Below are 22805 nucleotides of genomic sequence, written 5' to 3'. Positions count from 1 at the left end.
CGTTTATTTGTTTTCTGTTTTATCCATACTAGTAATTATCTCGGTCTATGTCAAAGTCTCCCAACTATTTTCCAGACAAATAAATTGACATTTTTTAAGGTTATTATTAACCAAAAAAAAAAAAATGGAATAAAATGTCTTTAGTTTAACTGGTTCTTTTTTTTTGTGTGTCTAAAAGAATTTATTTAAGTGAAGGTTATGTTGAAACTGTTGATGAGCCTAATGCATACCTTGACACAGATTTAATGAAATCATTCGGCAATTATTCGTTTGTGAAATTAACAAATTTAAAGTTCAATGATGGATTATGAAAGAACATTGGAGGAAATTCTTTGATCAAGTCTGTGTTGTTTCTTTCATGCAACTAACTAAGGTATTACCATGTAGTCGTGTGTCTCCACTCAGGTCCAGACGAATAAATTGACATTTGTATCGTTACTATTTACGTGTTCGAGTGTTCATTGAGCAATCGCTAATTTACGAACATATCAGACGCAAAATGAAATTGGTGTTTAGTCATCTATAGGAATAAATTGACCTTTTTATACCAACTCTCTGTTGAGGGTCTAGATGGAATTTACAGAATAGAGATTAAAGGACAATACTACATAAACGTGACAAAAAAATAAGAAAAGAGAATTATGGGGTGCATAAATGCTTTTGGGACGAACAGAAGGACGGGCGGAAAGACGGGCAAAAGGACGCACAGAATACGGACGGGAACTCCGCCTGGAGATGGGAGAGGGGAATAAAATACAGAATACAGAATTAAAACACAACCTCCTTCTAAACCAGACCCTCTGCTATCTGTACAAAGACTGTTACGTTAACATGTGTTCGTTGTTTAAACAGTAGTTGTATTATTTTTGAATGTCACAGGCGCTTGGGTATATAATACAGATTTTCTTTTTTCTTTTTGTGCTGTGGATTAAAATATTCAGTTTTCTATATCTATACTACATATATATCACTACTGTGCAAGACTCGCCTAGTCTCGAGTGATTTTAAGTCAGAGGCAAATTTATGTTACCCTCCATACTACTTCTAGACCCTCATGTATCGAATGAAGAAATTAATATAGTGTAACTAACAAAATATCATGCCTTACCGATAGCCAATATATCATGTTAATTAATTGTATTTTTTTTTACTTGCTGCATGAAGGATTGATGCACTATGTAGAACATAGGCAGATCGTGTATATATAAGGTTGTGATGATTATATATTAGGGTATAAATATAGTCGGCAAAAAAGCTCACCGAAACTTACCGGTTTAAAGTGTTTGTCAATATGCCGAATAAAGATAACGTGTTGGTCTGGACCGGTTTTAATACAGGTGCTTTATTATACAGAGTAGAGAAAACGGACAAAAATAAGTAAAGAATGGAGAAAAAAATGGTCTAGATCGTAAAAGATCTTAAAAGGTAAAGATAAAAATATTATGGATCTCCACCCAGAAACAAAAATATATTTGCTTAAGTGAAGATAAACGAATGAGCAAAACGAAAACAAAAGGTAATTTGAAGCTTTTAAATTCAATACACCTGACTTAGGACGTACGATGACCAAGAGAGGCGGATTTAGGGGGCAAGGTGCACGTGACCTCTTGTGGGGGAAAATTTTGATTATATATGGTAAATCACTGAAGCATGAATGGAGCGAGCCCCTCTTGGTCAACTTTCCCCCTTTTAAAAATTTCTGGATCCGCCAGTTACCAATTTATTTTATATAGTTGTATTAACTTCTGCGTCGTTTTTTCTCCGGTGGACAGTTGTCTCATTGCCAATCATAACATAATTTTTTTTAAATATATTTGACTACGGAAAGTGTTTCAAGTTAGCGACCTAAATCCGTTTGTTTTTTCTGTGTCCAGAGCGAATGTCGGATTTGTCCGACAACCAGAGAATCCTCAAATGGATTATTAACAACCTTGTGTCAAAATGGCAGAATCTTTAGGATTTCATTGCCGTGTTTTTCAATTCGCTGTAATGTTCCATGTTATATATCCAACTTACTTTTATGTGTTCCCTAATTGCAATACTGCTTTTACGATCTTTTAACTTCAGTGGCACTGTGCTTTTACACAAAGCTGCATGTAAAATTCCTATATAGTGCTCCTAAAAAATGTACTGCTTAAACTAACATATTTATCTTTTAATTATGTTATAGTTATTGATCTTTTGGTTTGTGTTTTGAATGCACGCAGGAATGTCTTTTGTGTGCTGTAAAAGTTTATTGGTTATTCGTTGTATTCCGTATGTATTTAAATTGTTATTGCTTAAAAGACCGTTACTTGTGTAATTTAGCAATAACGATTTATTAACTTTATGATGTGTGTTTTACTGCAGTATTAATATGTTTCTTGTTGGTTATGATAGCTCTTTAAAGAGCTTATGCTATGTAGCGACTCTAAATAAAGCTTACTGTATTATATTGTATGGATTGCATGTAATGTAATTTGTAGATATTTATCAGCAGCTCAGACTTAAGCATTATAATCGGACTTAAATATGAATCAGCCTATTAAAGAAAAAACAGAATATTAACTTGTTTGTTGTATATTACAGATAATATCGATATCCGTATGAAATACTAGCTGGGTGGGAAACCCAACTTTTATTACTTAACTCAACGAGGCGATAAAGTGCAACTGAATACCCTGCATTTTATTTTGTCATGCGTAACAATGAAATAAGGTTAAATTGCTAAAATACCCCCTTTAAAATTATTGAATTAGCCGTAATATCATCGTGTAAATTATATACACCTTATTGGACAAACGCCTACATGGATGTCTACTAATTTTGAGGGTCTAGATGGCCTGTGATGGTTTACTTTTACAAATTGTGACTTGGATGGAAGAGCAAGCTGAAGGACTTCTCCGGCTGCGGGAGTTTCTCGCTGCAGTGCAGACCCATTGGTGGCCTTCGGCTGCTGTCTGCTCTATGGTCGGGTTGTTGTCTCTTTTCCACACTCCCCATTTCCATTCTCAATTTTATTGTCTCATTGGCACTAATACCACATCTTCTTATATCTATTTACAGAATAGAGAATAACAGGCAAAAAGGCGAAGTAGAATAAAAAGCAAAAAAGGGTAAAGAGAAAAAAAAAAGGTAAAAAAATAAAGGGTGTAGAATATTTGGGTGTTAGAATATAAAGAATAGAGATTAAAGGATAAAGAATAAAGATAATCTTATAAAAACTAAAGCCTACAAAAATTACGGACCGCACCCCATATCATCGTACATGTATCAATTAATTTAAGCAACTTTTGTGACGTTTTATCCAGTTTTTGATACGATTTCTCAAAACAGTGTATTCCGCATTTCGCCACATCATTATTTAGCATTTTTTTAAATAAATGTCTCGGTTCATTTCCCATAGATGTTGTCTTCTTACACTGTTTGCGAAGTGTCTGCATGAATTATATTTCGAAGTACAGCCGCCGGTATTAGATGGCGTAGAACCGGCCATACAATATCACATCAGCTGACTAAAAGTACTATGAGTTATTTTTCTGACTCAAACAACAAACCATAACCCTCTCTTTGAAGTTAAATGGTTGCAATTCAGAAATATAGAAGCAATGAAGATTAAGTTTCAAATGCGTACATACATGTAACAAAAATATTTCAGCCTCTTTGATCGGGTTGTTGTCTCTTTAAGTTGACATATTCCCCATTTCAATTCTCAATTTTATCTGAAAGTGTTACTGAATATGGAAATTTTTAGATAATGGCACTTCGTATCAAAACTATAATTGCTCATTTCTTTTTAGAGAAAAGATCGAATATGCATGTTAACTACTTCTGTGCAAATCGGGTGTAATCGTCTAAACCTTCGGGGCTAATGCCCTTCAGATATATAAGAAGCTTACATCTAGTACATTATATATGTTGCGTTGGTTTCAACGTTTCAGCATGCCGTTATTTATTTATTTAAATGTGCTGCATGAATTGATTGCATGTGCTCTATAAGAATATGTTGCTACTAGTATTTGAAGAATTAAATTGACTATTGTAATGTTATTTGATATAAGTTGGTTAATGAGTTTTAAAGAACTCATGTATCATGCAGGATATGTCGAAAGTATATTTGAAAACCGACTTAATAAATAAATCTAGTATTTTCTTATTTACATAAGATTAATGTTTGAACATCGTGACTGGTTTAAAAAGTTTCCAATTTCAAGAGAGTATTGCCCGAACACGTAACAGTGTAGTATGAGATGTGGATGGAGTTTACAGAATACAAAATTATAAACAAAAATAGAAAGAATAGAAAGAAAATTGGCAACTAAAAATAGTAAAACACAGAGAATAATTTAATGCATACAGGAGGGTCTGGATAGGGGGGGGGGGGTGTCTGTTATTCTGTAAACATTTAATTTTTACCCTTTTTTTCTCTAATCTTTAAAAAAAATAACCCCTTTTTTCTCTAATCTTCCAAAAATTAACCCCTTTTTTCTATAATCTTCATTTTTTTTGGCCTTTATTCTCAAATCTTCATTTTTGAAGGGCATTATTCTTTAATCATTTAACCCCATCCAAACCCTCAAAGAGAATAATTGGGAGCCAAACATATAAATAATAACTGCGGCAAGAATTAAAGAATTCATAACATAAATATACTGATTACAGAAAAAGGACAATGTCCAGAATACAGTTATCAAGTAATTACAGAATGACTTATTCTCAAAGATAAAGAAAAATGAGCGAAAATAAGAAAATATACAGAAACTGAACCCTGAACAGTAGTGTTCTGCTGATAACACTTGGATTTTTTTTATTTATTCCAAACGATCAATATCATAAATACGCCTTATGTTTTTTTTTAATTGCAGCATGTTGTTGATAATTAACTTCAATATCCTTTGTTTAACTGTAAATAGATTCCATGTCGAGTCAATGACGATAATGTCATTTTCTTATCTAATAATCAATTTGTACATGACAAGACTTCCTGTGAAAAATCAATATCACATTATGTACTGAAGCTAGTAATTTTCTGTTAGCTACAAATTTACAGAGCTCAGAATTACGCTAAGACTTCAAGGAATAACATGATTACTTTCATACTACAAATCGTAAATTGGTGAATAAATACATATTTGAAATAGGCTATAGAAATTATTGTTTTGATTTCCCCTCATTGGTTAATCTTTGAAAAGGTTCAAGGTCGCTTACAAAGGCAGTACACAATATAGTTTTGACATAAGAACTACAAGAAGTTATTTAAAGTTTTACACGTCAGTGATGTACTTCGCTGACCCTGGCTAGTGGATATAATTAAGAGGAATTTATTTGTTTAATTATGTGGATTACTAAATATTCAAAATGAATTGGATGTGTCATAAATTTGTGATTTCTACTTCTGTGATATTTTTATTTTTGTACGAATTTTCGGAGGAATTATCTGGGGATAGTCAAAAAGAGTTCAACCAAAGATTTCCAGGTGAGAATTCAGGTGTACACGATATTTTAATGCGAATTATTATTATGTAATAATATACCTAGGATTTTAATTGAAAGATATATTAGATGTGACTCCTAGAGTATACAATGAGTGTGATGTTTATATTTTGTGTATTAACATGATTAACATATTAACCTAAGTCGCTTCTGACATGTAACAAACACGTTGTTACACAATTAAAATACAAATCAATTATTATCCAATGTAAAGACAAATCTATTAGTTAATAAAATCATTTGATTACACGTATTTTACTGATCTTACAAATTAAATAATAATCATGAGAATAAATCAATTAAGTTTAAAATTAAAACAAATTTAAAGTTAATGTGTCATCTATCTGAAATCTCAATTTACAACCATTCAAACATAATAGACTATTTTGTTCCTGTTCATTAAAACTCCCTAACCTATCAACCAGGTAGATATCATATTTACAATGGACTTTCCAAAATAAAGGATTGGTTTGATTTTCCAAAATTTTTAATTTTAAAAGCTTTTGTGTATTTGAATTTAAATCTACATTGTTATTGAATAATATATATTTTATTTTTACATTTTTATCAACAATATTATATATGTGCAAACCTGGGACTAATCATGCTAATATTTGTCAATATTTGTCCCATGTTTAAACAATCAATATGTCATCTTATTAAATTGTAAATATTTATAATTTCATGTAGCTGTACAGTACAGCCAATTGATGTACACTAGTCCCAACAATATTCATGTGTATGACATACATGTACATGACATAATAGACAATGTGTATAAATCTGTAATACAGACAAACCAGGAATGATTTCAAAACATATCAGCAAAGGAAATAAAGTGAATCCAATATCACTTTCATAATAAATTTATAAACCTGTAAAAGAAAACTTCATTTTTTGTTTTTTTTTGTTTTATAATAAATTTAAACTAAAGTCATAAGAAACCTTAAATCAAAAAAAATAATGCATATATATGTTTTTTTAAAACTTAATGGATAGTTTTCATTATAAAACTTATGTACATATACTTTTTTCTGAAAAAAATTCTTTAATTTTTTCATATTTAGAAGAAGTTTACTTTTATATATATTTTAATTGTTTCAGGAAGCAATTCTCCCAACATATTTTCCGTATGCAAAGTGTCCTCAGTGTGACCCATCTCGTAAAAATTCAGTGAACATGGATGTCCTTAAAATAAACTATTATCTGTATTTACATGTTAAACACGTGCTCAATTTCCGTGTTTTTTGTTGATTTTTTGTCGATTGTTGACAAACAGGTGACAATCATGACAATTGTTAAACTTTGGATTCAAAACACGAACTTTAATTACCTGCCATATTTTCACAACAACACTGACAGATTGAAAAAAAAATGACGATTATACGAAATTTACACGAAAAAAATGGTAAATTCGTGCACAGAAGACTAAGTTTATGATGTTTGTATGCTTTGGTTCAAGAATTGGAAGAACATTATTTTTCACCGTTCACTCGTTTCTTATGACTTTAAAGGGAATCTTGAGTCTTAAAAATGTGCAATAATGTACATTGTATTAAGAGAAAGAATATAATATATCCTTGTTAAACATTTAAAAGAAAAAGGAGATGTGGTATGACTGCCAATGAAACAATCAAGAAATTGAATTTGAAATTGGACCCTTCTTCATCTTACATGTCTTAATCATGTTAATTGACTAAAATTACCAAGTTTCATGTCAAAGGATAGTGTTTTTTTTCTAGGAGTTTAACGGTTTATCCATATAAATGTAAACTGGCCTTATTGATATATATATACAAAAATTTCTGAAAGTGACACAAAAAAATCGGGAGATTGAAAATAATAAAAATTTAAAAGTAATCCGAAATAATTATGGTAATTGATAAATAAGTTTACTGACCCTACTGATTTATTACTTGCCCTGATACATGTTATAATACTAACACAGTGAAGACATTAGTCAATGTGGTCAGTAAGTCTTAAGGTTCAACTGGCCCTATCAAAATTCTACTGTCTTTGAGCTAGTGGGCCAGTGCTTAAGTCAACCCTTGCTAAAAAAACAACAAACAATTATACAGTACATGTACAAGTAATTACCAAACATGTATAACACAATCATGACTATATATTAAACATTTATATTGCCACATTGTACAAATGAAACCCGTCTCATTGCAGTCTGTGCCAAAAACTTTTTCATCTACTAGTCCAGAAACTAAATATCAAAACTTGTGCCTATATGACTATATAGTATATAAAATTTTGAAAATTTCCAGTAGTCCAATTCAATATTTACTAGTCTGGGGCATCGGACAAGTGGCTAACGGCGCAGACTGTCATTGCATTGGCACAACCTCAAAATAACCTTCCTTCAACTCTCCACATGATATAGCTGGCATGGCTGGTGATATAAATAACAGTATGTTATGCCTCATTACAAAGAATGTAGACACAGTAAGATCACCAATTACCTACATAACAGATGTCTTTCCTTTTCTTGATTTACTGATAAGCTGGCAGTAACTTTCAGTACATATAAAAAAGAAGATGTGGTATGATTGCCAATGAGTATGTATTTATCCTTTTTGGTAACTTAAATTTACTCAAATGTACTAAACTTTTTCTAGTACTGAACATGCTGAAAAACACAATTCTCTTGTATGTACATGACTTCATGCCATTTAATTTGCTCCACTGAAGAAAAAAAATTGTTATTGCATGTGGAATAGATGTACAAAATGTATTTTGACATACAATTTTTTGTAGGGATAAAAATTTGTCAATTCTGCACTATATGATCACTAATAGATAATGTAGGATGGAAGTACATTTAAATGATTTTTTTTTTATCTGTGAGACAAATTGAAATATGTCAAATTAAACAGATTTAGGTCATACAAAACATGTAAAATTAAATGTACCAGTACATTGTGAAATTCACAGCTGACAATAGGTTTAATTGACTTCTATCCTTAAAAAAATTATTTGTCTATGAATATGATGAATAAATTAAAGAACAAATGAATCAACTTTACTAACAATTTTAATGTACAAAATATATACTTTAAGGTGGTACCCAACACTTTCACTAAAATTAATTTGGCTCTTTTAATATCCATAAAACTTTGTCAAAGTATTTACTTTGACACTTTAACAAAAACATAAAAATTTAAAAAATGTTGAACCATCCGTTTTGTCAGAAAAATTACACTGGTTATATAGCAATTTGACAAACACCAATTTTGATCATTGAGAAGCTTAATATTCCTTTTACAACACAACGTTATTAAAGCGTTTTGCTGAATTTACAGAGTTATCTCCCTGTAGTGTTTAAGGTACCACCTTGAGAGACATTTAAGAAGTAATAATCTCATTTTGATGGTTGATCAAGGTTTCAAACGAGTTTGCCTTTTAAATCAATGGTCTAAATGTTAGCATTTTATATTAGTACATTGTACATGCATACATGTAGTCATACAGTGCTATTTAAATCATTAATCTTATATTGTGATTTTAAATTGAAAGATACTTTAATTTGTTTAAGTTATGCTTTCAATAATTTCCTGACTAAAATTCTTACATGACAACAACTTATTAAAAAGAGATCACATAATAAATTTACATATATATATATATATACATAAGTTATAAATTGTTGTAAATTTGTAATTGGTTAGGAAACACTTCACAAATGATATAGCTGAACATCATGTACATGAATAGTTTTATTGCTGAATAATCATGTTACAGATGCTATATAAACATAATAAAAGCAACATGTGCCAAAGTATATCAATTTAAAATCAATTTATATTGAAGAAATAGGTTTTGGAAAAGCAATTTAGTTACATAATATCAAATTATAAACTGCCCTAATTTTCACACTCTTATGATGAGCTGCAGTAAATTTTTTGAACATTGTAAAAAAATGAAATTAAGGCAGAGTTTTTTTTATTACCGTTTCAACTACTATAAACCAAATAACCGAACATAATGTATACCTAAGCAATTATAGGTCTATGAAAAAAGCAAATTTGAAAAAAGATATATTATGTCACTCAAATCAATTGGTGCATGTAAGTCAATGCAATTTTCCCAATATTTATATTATTGTAAACAACTAAAATAAATAAATTGAATTGTACCAAGTTTACCTCTGGGCCACCAGCCACCTTAACCATTAAAATCACTTCCGTAACTATAACACAAATTCATTTGAAGTCAAAAAGACATTTCAATTTAATGACTCAATACATTATTATTTTTCATACATCCTATTTTGATTTTAAACATGTTAAATGCAAGTTGAAAAGTAATAAATTCTTTCCATAAATAGTCTTTTATGAAAATTTAGATATATAATTACCTGAGACATCAATGATTTGTCAAAGGCAAGAAAGTATTGATCTTTTTATCAACAATCTTTTAGATAAAAACTTACTGATCTTCTCTTTTAGTTCTTCTATTTTCAAAGTCTAATTGATCTATTTCATATGCTATAACCGAACTCTGATTTGAGAGGATAATTATTTGATATTAAGCTGATGCACACATTTGATATAGACATGATAGATGAAGCAATAGTAAAAGATGTATATCAGATGTCAGCTACATTAGTAGCTGCACAAAAATATTTTAAATGTTGAATTTATTGTAACCATGTCAGATTCATGACATGTTCATTATATTTGATAATGAAATGGAACAGTTGTACATTTCTGGATGTCTTTATTATGTTAAATTGTCATTTTCAAATTTGTGTCGCAAACTAAGTTTATTCCTGATAAAATTGTCTGTCCTTAAAGTATTTAATCCCTCAAACATTTAGTATTAGTGATAAACATCATGAACATGTTAAGGTCTAAAAATAAATCAAAGCTTATTCTGTATTCTCTTTTTTGTTCATCAAGAAATACAGATGTACATGATGTATAAGCTTAGAGGTGAAAGGGAGGGGGGGGGAGGTTCCTGATCCCAAAATCCTGGGCTGAAAAACACAAAATCCTGAGGTCCCGAACTATATAAATATAAATTCTGACATCCTTAAATTCAGAAAAAAGAATTCCTGGATCCTGAAAGGGTCAATCCCACAATCCCGAGCTTAAAAACACCTGGTCCTGATAATTAAAGGTCCTATCCCCCCTCAGAGGTCTGTCTACAGATTTTCTTGGGCAGGATCCTGAGCGGGATCCTTGAGGATTTTTTCAGACCAAATTGATATTCATTTTCACCTGTTGCATGGCAGGCTTGTTATTTTACCAATGTTATGCTAAAATTTATCTTTCAATGTGCAGGATTATTTTAACATGATGTATTTTTTTGGGGCAGATAAATAATTTCATCCTTTATCAAGTCTTTTGGGTCTGATTATTTATTTTCAGTTTTAATACGAGTATGAGAAAAAAGATGTCGTTTGATTTCTAATAAAAATCATGATGATAGACATCATTAATTTTTCACCAGAGACTAAATAGCAAAAACAAGTTAACTACAGATCGCCATACTGCCTTTAAAAATGAACAAAACCCTGACAGCTTAGCAAGCTATAAAATGCCTCAAGATGATTTGTAATAAAATAGATTAGCTAAATACATTATAAATTAATGATCAAAGTTTTAAAAACAACAAATTCATCAATCATTTGTCAATGAAAACCAATGTAGTACAAAAAATGAAGTTAATCATTTTGGGAAATTTGCCAGACCTCAACAACATGAACAAGGTCTAGATCTTTGGTTAATAACTAGACCAGTTCAAAAACCTTATTATCAGTTCGGTCATGTTTAAACAGAATGGAAAGTTCAATTTGTGGTGAAAGTTCCTTGGCTTTGCTGCCATTCTCAGTCTTCACGCTGAACTGCTAAATCTACAGGCCCGCAGCTCAATTTTTGAATTTTTTTAGTTAGATTCTGTTGGCCTGTAGGTCTGATTTTTACAGGCCCGAGAGCAATTTTACCAGCCTGGGCTGCCTGGGCTGCCACTCGTCGTGAAGACTGCATTCTGATATTGGCTTTATTGATACCTGCTGGTAAACTGTGTAATGGGTTTTATCCATAATTAATTTCCCTTGGATTATTGGTGCATTGTCTGACTGTTAATGAAAGGTTTCTCTATCTTAATGTTTAAAGGCGACTGACCGATTATTTAGGTGTTATTGATACCCCTGAAGACTATTAGATTAAATATATGATTATATTGTGTTTATAGAAAGAGTAAAAATAGTATGCTTAAAGATTTTTATAAAAGATAATCATGATCAAGGGTCCGGAAACGGTCATATATGCCAGACATGACCGATTCGGAAACTCAAAAGTCCTAAATCATTTATTGGGATTTAGGTCAAATTTTATTTTTCAACAGAAATAATTTCGGTCATTTCGTTGAGATCGAGTTTCAAAATCGCCATATTGAACATGTTTTTGTTTTCTCATCGATTTTATGTAATTAAACTGCCACTCCAGTAAAGTGTTATAATCCTGAGGGCCCTCCTAATAACTATATTAATGCCTCGGGGAGCTATTGGCTAATGATCGCTAATCTCTTTACCTGTGTTTTTAATTCACACCGGACTATTAATCACAAGCTCCAAATTATAAAGAAATTAAAATTATACCAACTGTCTTCATTATTTAATTACTTTTCAGCTAAGACAATTATCAATTATGATTAAAATTTAATTAAAACTTGATTTAATTTACGTAGAAAAAAGATTTTTTTCACTATTAACACACGTGCTTTGTTTACTATGTAATACGCATGCCTGAAATTCTCTTCCGCAGATTTGACACTAAATCGTAAATTTAAAATTGCTTCATGCTAAATAAAGCAAGTGTAACTATTTTCATTAATATTCTTACGTTATTAAAGGTAAAACATCAAAAAGCGGATGTTTTCCTGTGAATTTGATCAACAAAACTAATCCCGGAAATGAGTCCGGAATTGTTCGTTTTAGTATTATCGTAGTACATCCGGTTTTAATTTCGACTTCAGAATCGAAAGAAACGTAAGCGATGACTGAGAAAATTATCATTTTGAGTCATTAAAATCATTTTATTTTTAAACTGTTGCCTTCCCTTAATTGCTCTTGATCGATTTTAGGAAAATGGTAGGATAAATCATGAAGTAAATGCGATGCAACAGTGAAACAAGTTCGTTGATGCTACGAGTATGAGCACAAGCATGCAGTAATGAGATTTTGACAATGTTTTTGAAAAGGGGCACCAACTTTTAAGTTATATGAAAATGACCGAAATTAGGTGAAAAAATTTCCGGATCCTTGATCATGATATACATGATATATATTATTGTGTACTTGTATCAGAGTTTAAATAAACATGTGCTTAATGTTTTGTATTCACATAAAATACACATTAGGGAGTTACCATTTGATTTTTATGGGGGGGGGGGGGGGGGGGGCTAGGATGAAAAATGTTGTCCTGCATTTTTTTTTAGCTGTAATCTCTGTCCTGCCTTTTTATTTTTCACTCTGTTCGGTCCTGCCTTTTTTTTTTAAAGTTTATCCTGACTTTTTTTACCTAGATTGTCGTCCTGACTTTTTTTTTTGGCAAGTGTCTCATCCTGCCTTTTTTTTTTTAACTCAAAACTCCTGTCCTGCCTATTTTTTCAAATTTCATCCTAAAAAAAAATACATGGTCAAGAAATATTTCTCTTGATTGATTTATTGATTTATTTTGTTTGATTGATTGATTGATTTTGTTTGATCATGTTGATTGATTGATTGTTTTTGTGCTACTTTCATGATACACACATTTAAGTTAAGATTAGTTTTTAAAGAGCCCTTTCATGATTCTTAAAAAAAATGCATCTGTCAATTAATCCCTCTAAATTCAAATTAAACAAGAAGATAAGCATTCAATTCCTAATTAAATGCAAATTGAATTTATAAAGCTACTGATAAATATGCCATTAAAACTTAGTCTGGAAAGATAAAGACTGTTATCTAAGGTAAAAATAACCTTTTATGCTAAAATGGTAGAAATTGGAGGTACAATTATAAGAACTTAATTTGCACTGCAGATTTTGTGATAAAACATATAATTGTAGTCGCCATGGGAACTTTATCTAGATAACAAAAAAACAATTTGTACACATAAAGCTTCACTTCTGAGGAGACATTTGAAAGGAGTACTGCTTGTAAAATACACCACTGACTCAGGTTACAATGTACAATGATGTAGGGGCCTGACCGTTTAGCAAATTTACAAATAAATTTCACCATCTAAAGTTCCAAAACCAACATGATCAACATGTACATTTTTTGTAGTTGCTTAAACAGCTGCCTGCAAAAAATCATGATAGCTGTTTTAATTTCATTTAATGTTGTAAGCTAAAGTACATGAAGTTATGTTAACGAAAAAAGGTCTGTGTACATATGCATTTGTGTTTTAAAAGAATAAAGCAATAAATAGACTATAGTTGGAGTTCTTATATATAATGTATATAATCATGACTGACATGACTGATATAGAAATTGAAAAAGAGATATACATATAAACATGTTCACTAAGAATACAATGATGTACATTTATTTTGTGTTTCTATACCATGTAATACCAAATGTTTTATATATTTTTTTTTAAATCTTCAATTATGGATTTATTTTTATTTTAGACAAACCCTTTCCGAACCATAACTTAATATATGAAAGGAATGTGACTTGTGGTGAACACAGTAGAGGAAGCTTTCCAAGTCTGACATGGACATGTGCTGATGTAAAGTAAGTACATGTACAACATAAAAAGGAAATCCTACAATAACAGTAAATTAGGCGGTAATTTTGATATTGTTTGTACTTAAGATTATCTCACACAGATTAAAAAGAAGCTTGAAGCTTTTTTATGGTGACATGATATTTTGGGGGCTTAATATATATGTACATGTATTAGATCTCTTGGAAACCAGACAAGCTTTTTTGAAAAGCTAATATTTTAGATTGACAAACTCTTTATATGAATATTCATTATATTCACCCGTGATAGAAACATGACTAAAGAATTCAAATGATTGCAAAAATATTAAATAACACCTTCTGCTAGCTGTTACCAAATCAAGGCCATTCAGCAACAACCTGTGTGCTAAGTTTCTCTCTTTATAGTTATTAAACAATTCAGCATTGTGATCCTCCTGCTTTTAGGCCTCAGGTTTATATGACTATTTAACAGACTTATTCAGTAAGCTGAATACATGTTGTACAGATGAAATGATCTATACCTAAAGCTTTAAAAGGAATCAGACAGTAAATTGATGTAATCATATAATGTTTTTATGATGCATTACTCATATTGAAATATTACTAAACATGCTTAATGTCACCAGGAAGGAATAAACCTATTAAACAAAATATGATTGAATGAAGTCACAGAATTATTCTGTTGAAACTAATCATCTTTATATTTTGCCCTTTTAGGAATGAATTTGATAGCTATATTTACATTTTAGCTTTAATCATATCTAACATATATAATTATGTACATTTTGTATCTATAGTTCATTCCAGATTATTCATGTTATTCAGACATTTAATGCAGACTGATTTTTATTTGGCTATACCATTTATATATATATATACGTATATACATTGTTCCTATATACATGATATGGTAAAGTATTTTATTTTCTGTTTTCTGATAGTCGTCTTTTAATTCTATTCTCAACATGATTTTCAAAAAATGTCTACTCACTTAAATCTTTGGAAGTTGTAATTTTCAATGGTGTGCTTTAAGTTACTAATTAAACATGATAGAATGCGTTTTAACATTTCTTTGCACAATTTTTGATTTAGAAGATTAAACTTCAACCAGAAAAGCATCATCACCATGTTGCGTAGGGAAAACAATTTTTGTATAATAAACAAATTTTGGGAGCTTTTATATCCTACATGTAGTAAATGTATTATAAGAATTCAAACCATAATACAAAAATTTAAAACTGACAAAATAATTATACAATTACATGTTGTATATAATTCAAGCGTATGAAAATATAACTTGTATGAATCGTATTGACTGACTTTTGTCTAAACATTTTTTTCATTTATCATGTGTTTATGCCAGCACAATATATGGATTGTATTTTATGGCTTTTTTTGTGCATGCATGTACTTAACTTGAGTGTATATTATACAATCGTGAGATACAGATTGTTAATGTTTGTTTCAAATGACCTACTTTTCTCAGAAACCTATCCTTGGACGTTTAATATTGAAGCAAAAGTGGTACAATTCATGTTGACTAAGTAATTGCTGAAGGGAGGTTTATGTGCTATTTCCAAGGGCACTAAATTAAGGCTACAAATTGACTCTCCATTGTTAAAGATTATTTTACAATGTACTGCCAGACCACATTTGGTGTTGACAATTTGTATAGTTTATTATAGCTTTTAGCATGTTTAGTGTAGACATGCCTATCTATCCTTATGACTCATTACATGTTTATTGCTTTACATGTATTTAACCACATCTGACAAGGAACTACATTAACTTTTTTTTCTTTTTTTACTGCTATTCATATTTTTTTTACAGTTCATATATAATTTTTGCTGGAAAAAAAACCCTGGATTTCCCCAGTAAACAGAAATATATCACGTTTCAAACACTTTTTTAAAGTGCCAACTTACAATTATCTCCCCTTAGGTGAGATCCCTTGCCTTGCAGACTTACTATACATGTACAAGGGGAAAAGGGAAGGGGGCGATGTTGCTCTAATATTGTATATATAATACATAAAGGAATAGAAGAAATTATGGACCTACTTAAACTTTTAACTATGGGAAAGTCCCTGTTAAGATTCTTTTAACTTTTACAGGGTAACATTAACACTTAAATAATAATAATATACATGATATATACATGATTTATATATTATGTAGAAAAATTGTGATTTTTGGGGAATTTCACAAACAGTCATGACAGTAGCTGTCAAATGTTTTAAGCTGTGACTGATTTTATATTTAATTATAAGCCTGATGAAAAATGGTGTCACAGGCTGTCAAGATATGCTAATTGTCTCAATAAATGATCACACTGTGGAAGCCAGCCACATTGCTGGAAAACATGTTTTATCAGTGAGAAAAGCATAACCTTCATGACATGAAGCCTAATCTTACATCTTTAAATGGATGCCCACAGGGAGAATTATTATATTTTATTTTTCACCATGTTCACAAAATGTGGGGAGCTTGTTTGAACAACATAACCTTAGTGACATGAACATATTAAACACTGTGTCTTGGAACATCCTTAGACATACAGCTATAAATGGACTCCCATGGGGATAATTATTATATTTTATATATATCTCTATGTGAGGGTGGCATGGAAGAACAACATAACACTCCCACAGGAATACTTAATATATTTTATATGTCTCTATGTGGTGGGGGGCATGGGTGAACATATTGTAACCTAAGTTACAATGGAACATATTTAACACTTCCTCTTCTAACATCGTTAGACATGTAAAACGTTATTTAAATGGACTCCAAACAGGGATATAATTATTACCGTATGTTTTATATGTTTCTATGTGTGGGGGCCATGGGTGAACATATAACACTATTTATTTTGCTTTTTATGTCATGTAATATTTGTATGTTTTGTAATAAACCAGGATCTCATTAGTTAATTATTTGCCGCTGGACATTAAGCAGCCGTCAGCCATCAGCATCACTAATTGCATTTGACCCCCCTCGTTAATTGTTAAAATATAATCTTTTTACATAATGCATCTTGATGTAAGTTAAAAATAAGCTAAAATAGGCAAACACCATCATCTAATGAATATGCATACACAAATAAATTTGTGAAAGTTTGGTAGTATAAGTATGTAAAATAATGTTTTCTGTATTAAGTGATAAATTATTCTCAACCGGAATATGTATGAAATATTTCCTACTGAACCTTAAGCAAGAAACAATCGATCAACACCTTATTTAAATGTACAGGAATAATCAAGTTGTGCTATTAAAACACTGTCATTTCTAGATCTTATTATTGCATGTATTGTAAAATAATCTGTTTTTTTTTTTGTATCTATCAATCATTGTCAATTTTCCATCATGTTGATGTAAAATCATTGTAATAGACATATCCAATGTATGTAAATTTATACTCAATAATATTTAGCTTTAGACTTTGAGAAATAATTTTCTGTATATAATTTCCTGCAATTCAGCATTGCTCTGTAGTGTATTAGTTAGTTGTTGGCACGCCACACATAAGGCGGAGTCATACAGTCATACCACATCTTCTTATATCTATGTAAATGTTATAACTATATACTGTATTACATTTAGCTTTAGAGAAATAATTTTCTGTATACAATTTCCAACAAAAGCAACATAATGCTTTGTAGTATTTATAAGTTTGTATAGCATTGCGCCACTCATACCACATCTTCTTATATCTATGTAAATACATACTGTACGTATTATATTTAGCTTTTAAGAAAAATTATTTCTGTATACCATTCCTACAACTAAGCATTGCTTTGTAGTATAAGTTAGTTGTCGCATTGGCACTCATACCACATCTTCGTATATCTACAATGTATGTAAATATATATATATATACTGTATTATATTTAGCTTTAAAGAAACTATTTTCTGTATATAATTTCCCACAATGCAACATTGCTTTGTAGTATAAGTTTGTATACATAGCATTGCTCCAAGTCTTACAGAAAAACAGATGTTACGTATCATGCAAGTGATGAAACAAAACAGACAAAGAATTTTACAGACAAGAAAAAGGCAAAGAGAATTTAAAAAGAAATGATATATGTCTGTTTACATGTGTATTGACAAATGATTGATGTATGTGAAAGTCTGTTAAAACAAATGTTAACTCATCTGAAATCTCAATTATTATCAGTGGCGAATCCAGAACTTTTCCTAAGGGGGGGGCCCGCTGACTGACCTAAGAGGGGGCCCGCTCCAGTCATGCTTCAATGATTCCCTATATAATCAACCAAATTTTTCCCACAAAAGGGGGGGCCTGGGCCCCCCAGGGCCCCCCCTGAATCCGCCTATGATTATTCATGGGATATCACTTTTTGTTGATTTCATGGGAATGGATTTTGGGAGTGGGCCCGAACACGTACCCTTTATGGAGCTACATATATACCTATATCATGTTTATACAAAGACTTTTAAACGTCCCACTCCAAAAAATGCTTCGTTTGATGGTCTCCCCTTTTTTAGACACAAGAACTGCATCTGGTGGGTACAGGTGAACCAAATTTTAATGTTAAATGCACTGTAAATGTTTAATAGGCATGTAAACAAAGTTTGGCATACCAAGAAATTATATATCCACCAAAATTGTTACCCATGAAAATAGATGAATGCACAGCTAGTGGCATTTAGTTTCAGTTCATGCAATTTAGGAGTACAAACAATTTACATTCTTAAAACAGTAAACTAAAACATACCATCTGTTTTCTATGAATTTAAACAGTAATTTCCTTTGGTTTTTTTTCTTCATAGAAATAATATATAATTGTTAATTAATTGTACTTTAGCCTTTGTTTATGCCATTAATGTTATCTGATATTTATTCTATCCAGATTACAAATTTTCAAAGAATTAATTTGGCACATGAAGTTAAACTCATCTAAGTTTACATTTAAAGTAAATAAATACACCATGATAAAAGGTTAAGTAGAAAAAGATTAAAATGTCATGATCAAGGCTATAAAAGTTTAAAAACAAATTTTTGCTTTTATCAGAAAACATAGATTTAACAAAGAGTTTATAAATGTGTTTTTACAGTACATTTAATTTTCAATTTTTATCGACAGATTTAAATGTGAAGTTAAGTGTTTTGTTAATAAAAAATGAAAATGACAAAATCATTGATGTGGATTTCCTATGATTTCCTATCCTATAAATTTTACCAGATTAAACCTTTGTTATGCCCTGTATGCACTGCACATTGCACACTCTGGTAAGTCAAGGTTGAAGGGATTTCCTTTCTTTGGACGTAAAAAAATAAATCACATTAGTATGTAGCACAACCAAAAATAGGCTAGCACCTCCCCTTTTTTCCCCTGATTTTTCTCTAAATACCTTAAAAATCAACAAATTTTAGATCAGGACCCCCCTTTTTCAAATTGAATCCCTATAGAACCTCTAATCCTTAAAAAGGGGAATTTTAACCTGCTGCATTTTTTTTTATACTTCAGTCTATATGTTAATCTTGATTTATAATACTCTGCACTTTTTCTGTGTTCAAGGAGTATATCCATTCAGTAGAAAATTATTACCAGGCTTTGCAATAAAAAAAAGACATTGATAAATGGTATTGTCACATTTGCATAAATTACTTGTATTTAGAAGGACTTGTGTACATGGGGTCGATGGCATGGTAGTTTTCAAAAGTGCATGTTAACTTGTTATGTTAAAAACTACACTGGTTCTGATTAATTGACCCAAGTTTGTAGACACATTTGTTATTTTTAAAGAAATGTTTTGTGTCTTGAAGATATGAAAAGAAAGTTTATCATATATAACTATTGACATACACTTATCTTATTTTTGATACTTAGCTGTAAAGCTATTTACAAACAAATTGCTGACTTAGGGAGATATTTTTGTACTATCTTCCTAAGGGAGCTACCATTTGATTTTTATGGGGGGCTAGGAGGAAAAATTTTGTTCTGCATTTTTTTTAGCTGTAATCTCTGTCCTGCCTTTTTATTTTTCACTCTGTTCGGTCCTGCCTTTTTTTTTTAGTTTATCCTGACTTTTTTTTACCTAAATTGTCGTCCTGACTTTTTCTTTTTGCAAGTGTCTCATCCTGCCTTTTTTTAACTCATAACTCCTGTCCTGCCTATTTTTTCAAATTTCATCCTAGCCCCCTCATAAAAATTAAATGGTAGCTCCCTAATGGTTCTTGTGAAACAAATCATATCTTGTGGCTCTTTCCCAATACCTGCATATTATATAAAAAAGAAGATGTGGTATGATTGCCAATGAGACAACTCTCCACAAGAGACCAAAATGACACAGAAATTTAAAACAACTATACATTTTTGTAGGTCACCATATGGCCTTCAACAATGAGCAAAGCCCATACTGCATAGTCAGCTATAAAAGGCCCTGAAATGACAATGTAAAACAATTCAAACGAGAAAACTAATGGCCTTATTCATAAAGAAAAAATTGTTACTTGGATGGAGAGTAATGTCTCATTGGCACTCTTACCACATCTTCCTATATCTATTATGTAGTATGTTTGTTTTGTTTAAAAGTCAGGCCAATAATTTTCCTGTTTGAATAGACAACTTTCGAGTTCGATGCATTTCCGTCAAAAATTCTGGTTTTAGTGAACGTCATTTGTGCGTTAAGGGGCGTCGTCACTTCTATTTCAATGTTGAGCGAGTGGTTGGAAAACTATAATTCTATATTGTACAAATTATTTGTCAAATTGAATTCTCAAAATTGAAAATCAGCACTGCTGTCATTAGAGAATTGTAATTAAGTACCTACAGAACAACCATTATTTCTAGTTTATCCTGCACAATGACGATCACTAAGATGCTTGATGAATGTAAATAGTGCAGGGATACAGGCGACCCCCTCTATCTGGTAAATGACGTCATAAAGGCGCGTATAATTGACGAGTTTTTTCGGGTGACGGATGAACTCAAAAGTGGTCTATTATTATACATTTTGAGGCCTTTTATTAAAGCTGACTGTACCGATGTTGGTTTTGAGCCTTGTTGAAGGCTGTACAATATCCAATATTTACTTAATTCTACATGAAGGAAAGTTACAAATCTTTTCGGCAATCATACCACATCTTCTTACTTGTATAAGCAACTCAGCAATACATTAAGCTAAAAAATAAGCTGTATAATATAAAGTGATAACTTCTATGTCATTTAATTTGGTCTATGGTCGGGTGGAGAGTTGTCTCATTTGCAATCAGACAATATCTTCTAATTTTCATAAACAACTTAGTTGCACAAGTTTAAAAAGTAACATCTAAAGGTTACAAGAGAACATAAATGTCATCCAACATGTCAAGCTATATAATATTAAGTGATAATAATGTAAGTTCACCAATATAGAGGGGGGATAGGACCTTTATCGGGATCGGGTGTTTTTAAGCTCAGGATTTCGGGATTGATCTTTTCGGGATCCGAGATTATTTTTTTTCGAATTTCGGGACTTTAGGATTTCGTGTTTTTAAGCCCGGGATTTCGGGATCAGGACCCCTCCTAACCTCCCTCAATATAGGGTCATATCTATGTTTAGATATGCTATCTTTCAAAAATATATTGTGTGACAACACCAGATGTATGAAATCCTCTTAAAGGTCAACTATAATTCAGGAGGTTATGAATTATTGGTCTAGACTCAGTGTTATTATTGTGAAGGGGTCAAGGATGGAAAGCAACCATGAACTTGGTATTGCCTAAAAGAGGGCCCTCTCCAGTAATGCTTCAATGATTCCCTATATAATCAACTAATTTTTTCCACAAAATGGAGGTCAAATTTACATCCCCCCTTCCCCCATTAAATAAAAGTTCTTCTGCAATGTACTCTACAAAAACAAACTATTCTTTGTAAAGGTTTCAATATTTGTTGTTTTTCATGTTGATGTCCTATTGTCTAACTGCCACATCTCTAAGAGGATGTTGAACAAAGATATTATCAACAAACGTTTGTTCAACAAAATGTCAAGGTCTGCACTTTCTGTTTAGTACATTGTGACAATAATACTTGTCTTCAAAGTAATAAAGATGATAGAGATTCAATGAGCAGGCTGTCTCAGTTTGTTAAATTTATTTTGTATCATTTTAAGCCTGCTGTGAATCAGGTAATTTATTGCATATCATATGGTTAAAAACATTCTTTTCATGATCCCAAACAATTTCAGATCATCAATGGTTGAAATGATGCCTGAAATTTTTTGCATCATCCAATCAAAATGCAGGTTACAAACATTGTTACATAAGAATAATGCTTTTGAAGTTTGAGATATTTTCACAACAAATGCTAGACATGTAGATGTGTAATAAAAATTATTTTTGGACAAAGTTATGCAATTTATTGTGTTGTTTTTTTGAATTTAAGAACTTTTTATTCTGGTTATTTTATTACCTAGCTTTTATTTCTTCCTACTTTGAAATACTTAAATCTTAATTGCTTTTTGAAGTCAGAAAAAGGTTACATAACAAATGTTTTTGTAATAACATTTTTTTTGTAGAAGTTATATATGCAATCTTTTATGCTGATAACTAACATAAAGCACGATGCAAAAAAGAATTTTAGAAATTTAATTCTTGCTATTCTTACCTTTTGATTTA

General features: G+C 30.9%; 1 protein-coding gene across 1 annotated transcript in view; it reads left to right on the top strand.

The window, feature by feature from the left end:
- The first annotated feature begins 4987 nt into the window (after window positions 1–4987).
- LOC139498240 (uncharacterized) overlaps window positions 4988–22805 on the top strand; it is a 57106-nt gene continuing 39288 nt past the window's right edge. The window contains exons 1-2 of the mRNA XM_071286609.1: window positions 4988–5455; window positions 14104–14209. Of these exons, the coding sequence (XP_071142710.1) occupies window positions 5338–5455; window positions 14104–14209 (224 nt within the window). The 5' untranslated portion in view covers window positions 4988–5337. The remainder of the gene's footprint in view (window positions 5456–14103; window positions 14210–22805) is intronic.

Source organism: Mytilus edulis, chromosome 12 (assembly GCF_963676685.1).
Source record: "Mytilus edulis chromosome 12, xbMytEdul2.2, whole genome shotgun sequence".
NCBI lineage: Eukaryota > Metazoa > Mollusca > Bivalvia > Mytilida > Mytilidae > Mytilus > Mytilus edulis.
The sequence above is the reverse complement of the archived record's forward strand: the minus strand, read 5'-3'. Positions and strand labels throughout refer to the sequence as shown.